This window comes from Pelmatolapia mariae, linkage group LG2 (assembly GCF_036321145.2).
Source record: "Pelmatolapia mariae isolate MD_Pm_ZW linkage group LG2, Pm_UMD_F_2, whole genome shotgun sequence".
Lineage (NCBI taxonomy): Eukaryota > Metazoa > Chordata > Actinopteri > Cichliformes > Cichlidae > Pelmatolapia > Pelmatolapia mariae.
In genome coordinates, this window is record NC_086228.1 from 7,106,895 (window position 1) to 7,114,813 (window position 7,919).

Genomic DNA, 7,919 nt, shown 5'->3' on the forward strand with positions numbered 1-7,919 from the left:
ATGCTGTGCAGATTTGCCCTTAAATTAAAGGGCAGCTTTCTGTGATGTAAAGCTATGCTGTAAATCCACTGATAATCTGCCGGCAATTAACATGTAAGCTGATGAAATATATACCATTTAAGCACGAGCATCATGCATGGCAAAATCAAGAGTGGAGATTTGATGCAACGAAGATGGCCTGAAGAACCAGTGAAAATGTTCAAAAATGCACATGAAAACAAATATACATATATATTCAGATTTTTATTTATATTTCATTTCTGGAAGGATATCTTGTACACCAAATATCCCGTTGGCAGTTAAGCGCATTCAATGTGTTTAGAAGCCAGAAACAGTCACTTGTTTTAACAAACACAATTACAAAATAAAGATAAACCACAAAATAATGAACTGCATGTATATAACATACAAAAGAATCCCATGCCTACTCAGTAGGTAACTTCAACATTCCAGCTCTTGAAGATGTAGATATTTACATTTCAGTTTTACAAAAATAGACTTTATAATTTTTATCCTTTTTTGCTTACATTCTGATAAAATGAAGCGGTGCCCTCGGAGCTCGTCCCTTCACTCCCTCTGTGTACATTCTGTAACAAAAATAGTCCCTCAACCCTTAAGGCGAGATGCTGTGCATCGTCTCTCGCGCTCAGCCATGTCACACAATCAACAAGGCTTCACAAAAGGCACCAAATAACAGGAGCGTTTGTCTTGTTTAAGTTTTTTTCTAAAAAAAAAAGAAAATGTTTTTTTTTTTCCTTTTCTCTGTTTTTCCATATAACTGAGCGATATGTCACATGTGAGAAAGAGAGAAAGAGATAGTACCAGTGGATGATATTTACAAACAGAAACGAACATCACTCTTACTCATGCTTGAATACTTAAGTGCGTTTTTTTTTTCTTCAAACAATGTCGAAACGTATCACAGCATCATCACTACATAATAGAGAAAGTATGTAGAAAATATGGCCCTGCTCACTTCAAATAATACAATGCAAATATGCAAACAACTGTTCACATCAGTGGTACCAAAGAATGATAAAAACGAAACATGGCACATGTACAATATACATATATGATAGCTTATGTATATCATTCATTGTCTTTAGTACTGTATGACCGCCTCTAAGGACGAACATGCCTCTGTACTTCAACTGCAGGCGATCTGTTTGTCTCGTGGTTATTGTGTACCTATAACAGAGACTTGCCAGTTTCTCTGTCTCCAGAGTCCCATATGCACTTGAAGTGCTGCATTTGTTTTAGAGACAGAAAAAAATCCCTTTTCATCTTCTATTGTCTTTGCCCAGTCCTTGACATGTGTCTTTTTCAGGTAAATCTCAAGATTCACCTAACACTGCACAGGGAGCAGAAAAGTGCTTTTTGGAGGGGGAAAAACAAAGTCCTTTTGATGCTGATTTCTTTCCCCTCAAAAAACCTTAAGGAAAGAGAGGTACGGAGAGACTAAAAGTTCTTGTCTTTGCTCGTTCTTAGCAGATCTCGATTGTCCTTGGAGAAAGGGTGGTCTGCATGTCTGGGAGCGGGGTGGGGACGGGGGAGCTGTAGATGTTGGATGCCACTGACGAGGGGAAGGAGGAGGCCACCTGGGATTGAAAGGTGCTTGACATGGACACCGATGGGTAGGTGGTGGCGACGGATGGAGATGGGTAGGAAGTGTGGACGGGAGAGGAGTAGCAGGAGGTGACTGGAGAGGGGTAAGAAGACACTGGAGAAGGATAGGAAGTGATGGAAGAGGGGTAGCTGGAGGGAGGTGAGGCTGCTGAGACCGGGGCTGCTGTTGCGACCACTGCTCCCACCTTCTCTGCTTTCTTGTCCTTCTGCCGTAGGTGGATCTTTGTGTGTCTTTTCCTCTCGTCGCTGCGGGCAAATTTGCGGCCGCAAATCTCGCAGGCAAAAGGCTTCTCGCCGGTGTGAGTACGGATGTGCGTTGTCAAGTGGTCGCTGCGGCTGAAGTTACGCATGCAGATGCGGCACTGGAAGGGTTTCTGACCTGTGTGGATGCGGATGTGACGCGTCAGCTCATCAGACCGTGAAAAGCGCCGATCGCAGGTCTCCACGGGGCAAGCGTACGGCCTTTCGTGGGGTGGCGTCTTGCTTGGCCGGGTGGGGTATTTGCGCATGCGGCTAGGCTTGATTAACTGGGACTGGTAGACACTTTTTAAGTCCTGGGAACCAGTCTGGGTTGCAAAAGCCTTGATGGTAGAAAGAGGAGTCAGGGAGGGCTGGCTTGACTGATTCTGGAAGGGCTTTTGGTCAGGAGGGACCAGGCTGATCTCTCCCTGCTGCTGAGGGAAGAGGTAGTCAGGAATCATGGGAACAGGGAAGCTTGTGCTGCAGGTCTTGCTATTGGGATAAGCAGGGGGTGGGTACTGCACTGTTCCAGCTGAAGTGGGAAAAGCCTGGCCCTGGTCTGGGAAGATATCAGAGTTGGAGCTGGAGTAGGTTGGGGCAGCTGAATAGATTGGGTTGGGTTCGCTGTGGTGAATCGAAGAACTGAGGCTGGAGCTCTGAGATGAGGACGAGGAGGTAGAAGAAGATGAGGAAGAAGAGGAAGATGGGACTGAAGAGGAGGAGGATGAGATGGTCTGTGAGGCTGCGGAGGAAGAGCTAGAGCTGGGCGCAACATTGCTTATCAGCCCAGAGAACAGGCCCAAGATCGGCTCCGCCCAGAGGCTGTTGCTGCAGGTGGTGGCGGGCTCAAGGGTGAAGCTGCCTGTATAGGAGATGGGGGGCAGCCTTTGGGTTGGGTAGGTCTGCTCCACCACTGGCTTCTCACAGTTGAAGGGGATATCAGGTAACGTATCTGCAGGGAGCACAGAGAAAGCAAAGACATAAATCAAACTGTCAATATCCAGAGGGAGGGAGAGGGAATCCTGCCAGAGCAGTGGACAGTGTGTCACCCCTCTCTCCTGTCACAGATCAGACAGGTGCCCACACAGAGAAACACCCTCAAACTAAACTCTTTCCCCCTCAACCCTAGAACTGTGTATATCTAAACGTCAACAGAAGCCGCACGCTTTCTAAACACATTGGCTCAAACTCTCTCAATCTTTCTTTTATTTTCCTACTTCCTGTCTTTCACAAGCTCGAGCACACACACACACAAGCACAGCGTTCGGATTCCTAAAACCCATCACAGAGCCAGAGGCGATTGATCATCGAAACTGCAGTTCAGCCGTTTTTGGAAATGCAATTTGAATTGAGCTGTAGGAGAGTTGAGAAGCATGCGGTGGCAGAGCAGAGTCTGAGTCTTTAGAGACCTGACAAGGATATAGAGCTATCAATAAATTAGTGTTAAGTAAGGTGTTTTTATTTCTCTGTATTTAGTTTTAACAGAATTATAATATTAAACAATAGTGTTCAGTGAGCTAAAGGGGAATACTGCAAAACTACATGCAGCAGACTTATAACTAAAAATCTTAAATGTCAACATAAATCAAGCATGACTGTTTAATCTAGTGAAATAGCAATAAACAGCAAACATAAATAATATTTTTGTAAGTTGCATAGCTGTTTCTGTCAACTCTTTCTTGGTTCATTATAGCTCTACAGATGCGATTGAATGTTTAATTCGGTTTTAAATGCAGCATAAACAACCAGAAGCAATAGAAAAAAATATCTCCAGATCTTACCTCCAGCGAGGTGGTCATACTGGTCTCCTGGCTCCCCGGAGCCAAAACCGGCACCTTCTGGTGCAGACGCAGAGAGGAAGGGGGTCCCTGCAGAGCTGAGCATCATCACCTCCTCCAGCTTAGGGTAGCTATCCATGGGGGAGTGAGAGAACCTCAGGGGCTCGGAGTTCTGCAGGGCTGGGAGAATCATCTCAGTCTTGGCTGCAGCCATCCTCTGCTGGTGCTGAAGCTGCAGGGCTGAGACTGCGCTGGTGGCTGGTGTTGAGTGCGTGGAGGCTGGGCGCACGTTAGCAGAGCGGTGCCTCGCAGGTGGAAGGAATCACTTAGCCCCGTTCAGGGAGCGCTGCACACTTCTTCTGATGCCGAGGAAGATGCAGCTTTTCTGCCTTTAGTCCGTGACTCTTGCTCTCCCGTGGTCCTGTCGTTGTCCGTGTTTCTCTTAGAGGTGAGTAAAGATCCACTTGTCTTTTCGGAAAAAATCAAACGTCTCCTTTATACTCATTCCCTAAGATTCATCAAAATTAATCTGTTGATTAATTTCGACTTTTTGTAATAAATTACTTCTCCAATTCAGGCTTTTTACCTTTTTGGATTGATGTTGTTTTGAGTTGACGTTTTACTTTTTAATGTGATTTTTCTGTCAGTGAGATCTATTTGTTTGTCTCTCTATCTCGGCTCTAACAGTTGCTCTTGTGGGCTCTCAGGGCTGTCTATGAGCCGAGAGGTTTCCCCGCTCCTTTTATACGTGCTTTGTGACGTAGATGTCCATATTTGGAGCAGAGGAAGCCCATATTTAGGCACTGCAGTGGAGGACACATGACGCTGGCCTGGGGGGGGAAACAGAGAGGAGAGACTTTATATTAAGCTCTAACAGTAAATTGTGAAGACAACGCCGCTCTCCTCTGTCCCGAATCAATGTATCTTCATAGACAGCAGCATTATTCTTGCTCTCTCCCGGTCGTCCCATAGATTTGATTTGGATTTCCCATCTGTGCAGCAGGCAGCGCTGCTGCCGGAAAGCCCTGCTCCGCCGTGCCTTATAAGGTCGTGACTACATAAGGACCTATTCCGGTGGGTTTCCATTTCCCCTGTCCTTATTTGGAGCTTCCTTTGGCAAAGCCGATCGCTGTTTGGCAGCGAATGAGAGAATGGAGTGCAAATCATGTCCAACGCTCACAATAACTAATGTCAGCGACAGAATTACGGTCCTGTGTTTAAAAGCGCAGCTTAACTCGCGGTTCGCCTGTAACCACTCTGTGAAACAGACGAACTGCGCTGCGTGGACCGAGTTAGTGTTTAAACAGACGCACAGAGCAAGCCAAAAACACGACGAGCGCGTTTTAAACGCAATCCCAACAACTTGTACAACAATTTGGGTCCAAAACACGCAAAACCCAACTGCAACACCAGCTCACGCACAACTTTAACGCCCTTTTTTTCAACAACTACTGATATTTACGAGTTGCATGGACGAGCGTTTCTCTAAAACCTCTGCTTATATATATATATATATATATATATATATATATATATATATATATATATATATATATATATATATATATATATATATATAAGTGAGGACAATTCTCAAGCAGCGGTCTGAGAATTAGGAGGCTGCAAACTGCTGGATGGCAGCAAACTTCTCCTAAATTAACTTTCCATCTCTTTCGCCGGTGTCATTGATTAATGAGGACAGATAGGTGCGGATGCTGACGAGGTACGGGGCGATCTATCTAATTGAGGGGTGTCCCCTGCTCAATATTCAGGGAATCTCTCTGCCACTCAGCGGCCTAATGGGCCGCGTTAACAACATTGTGCACAGCTGCCAGGACGCCTGCGGGATACCGATGTTACCCCGGCTGCTCCAGCTTCGGCTGGGGCTCCTGCGCTCCTCGGTGGAAGCTGACGGGAAATCGATGTGTTTCCCTTGCTGCTGACTGGATCTATATGTGAGCAACCTTATTGGGAAATATCGTGGGCAGGAAACTTTGAGGTGGTCCAAGAGAAGGAGAGGGAGGGAGAGAAAAGATGCTGCCGGTGAATATAATTTGATTTACATTCAGGGTTTAGTGAATAAAAGGCCTTTGAACCAAGTTTAAACTGCCCCATCCAGATGCCGCTGTCACAAGCATGCTATCACAATCGGACTGATTGAAAAAACTGACATAGATCGATGGATCGATTGATGTGGTAGCAAAATAATCATTCAGGTACGCACAACTGGCGTTTGGTCTTTGCTGGATTGCATCCCCTTGCAGGCATTTTCCATTCAGCCTCTAGCAAATGTCTCTGTTTACCCCTATTAGAGTGATAGCAAAATTCTGTCATATATTATGGATGATCTGGAGCAGAGGCTCCTTTACAAAATCCAAATATGCCTGGAGTAGACGGCGCAGCTGGAGAATGTGTAATTCTGTTTATTCATCCAGATACTGTACGTATAAATCTAATAAATTCTGAAGGTATGTGGCAATGCGTAGAAAAAAATGCTAGCCTGTCACCGTGCACACACACAGTTAACATTTGGATTTACATTCTGCTTTTCAGCCACAAGAATTCTCCTCCTCCATGGGCCTGTTACTTTGACGATAAAAGACCAGGAGACAGCCTACAATGATGGTGAGTTACACAAAATGATTTTAAACGTGGCAAGGTGATGATACCAAATCTAAACTCCTGTCTGCATCCACCACCGCTGTCATGCATCAGCTACCAAGGTCGATAAATTTGTGGAAAAGCAAAGAAGAAAAGAGCAGAGAGCAGCAGATGAGAGAACTCATCATCTGATGACAATGTAATAAAATCAGGTTAGGGAAAACTCTCAGAAAAGTAATAAAGTAATAAAGATGATAAACAGTTCACAGTGGTTGTTTGGGCCTCTCTTCACGCTGATGCATGGAGGGGGTGGAAGCCAGATGCTGTAAGGGCAGGAGAAGGAGAATTAGTCTACGTGTGTAGATGCTCAGGATCTGTGTGTACTTTTGCATATTTGTGTATGTAGGTCAGCGGTTTCTTCTCATCGGTAAGTTCAAAACAACTGCCCACACAAACCAGTTGGAGGAATCCTCACCTGATCAAACTCCGGTGACCTATGAGGAAAAAAAAGATAACTAACATTACACGCAACAGTCACGCCCCTGTTCTCCCACACACACATAAGCATATCCTGCACGAGCAATGGTTAATATTTAACCATGCCCCAATTTACAAGGAAAACACGAGGAAGTAGGTAGATGTGCCAAAAAACAATAGAAAGAGCATCCATGAAGAGGAGTTGGAACAATGGAATGACAGAGAGGTGAGCGCAATAAGTAAATATGTGAAACTGAAAGAATCCCAGGCAGGTGGAGAAAAAGAGATGAAGAAGGTGGGAAGGAGGATAGAAAAATAGAAAATGAAAGAAAATCCTCTCACCCACGGTATCTATGTGGGAGCAAATATCAAGCTTTGTGTTGGCATTTTTCAGAACCCAGTGCCAGGCAGTCAGTCAGGTAGACAGGGCAGCCAGGGAGGCAGACACTCCCACTCCTCCGTCACATCGCCTCACCTCCTGGGCTGCCCACACCGAGCCGTGGTGCAAACCCTCCCCATTAGCATACAGGTGTGCTCCCCTGATGGGCGGACCAGGATTAGAAGGTGGGTGATGACAGCTACTGAAGCCTAGATGTTACACAATCTGGCAGAGGAGACACGAGGGTGGGAGGGGTAGTGTAATGACACAGAGAGGGAAAAAAGCGGGTCCTGGTTATTTTGGAGCACAGGATCATAGTTTCATAGTTTTATTCGAGCATGTGGGAAAGTGTGTGTGTGTGTGTGTGTGTGTGAGAAGGGGGGCGATTTTTTATTATGATAAAAATTAGATGTGGCCTGGATGTGTTATATACACAGCCAGAGTTGATAATTAAATGGGAGAAGAGCGGAGGCCTGATCGTCTCGGGCAGAGTGACAGGCTGAATATTAGCCCATAGTCACACAGTGATGGGGAGAGAAGCTGAGAACATGATAGGAGGCTATTTGATAAATGTCATTTTTCTCTCAAAGTTTTTTTTAAAGTGACATCAACAAGAGTATGCCTCCCTGACCTTTTTTTTTTTTTAACATGTAGAGAGAATTTGGACTAATTGACATGCGTGACAAGCCAAGTGGATCTAATGGGATTCTGGAAACTGCCTTTTGCCTTTTGGGGAAGACATCCAGCAACGTGTGTCTGTTTAAATACTTGACACCGTCACTCTGTGCTCCAGTCATCATAAACCTTGGCTCGCTTAC

The 7,919-nt window shown here is 45.3% G+C and overlaps 1 protein-coding gene across 1 annotated transcript; it reads right to left on the minus strand.

Moving 5' to 3' along the window:
* Positions 1-224: 224 nt before the first annotated feature.
* egr1 (early growth response 1) lies at positions 225-4,373 on the minus strand. Its single transcript, XM_063492162.1, has 2 exons — positions 3,648-4,373; positions 225-2,818 (listed from the first exon to the last, which is right to left on the minus strand). Exons 1-2 carry the CDS (start codon positions 3,856-3,858, stop codon positions 1,485-1,487), a joined length of 1,545 nt encoding a protein of 514 aa, XP_063348232.1. The 5' UTR covers positions 3,859-4,373; the 3' UTR covers positions 225-1,484.
* Between the last annotated feature and the right edge of the window lie 3,546 nt (positions 4,374-7,919).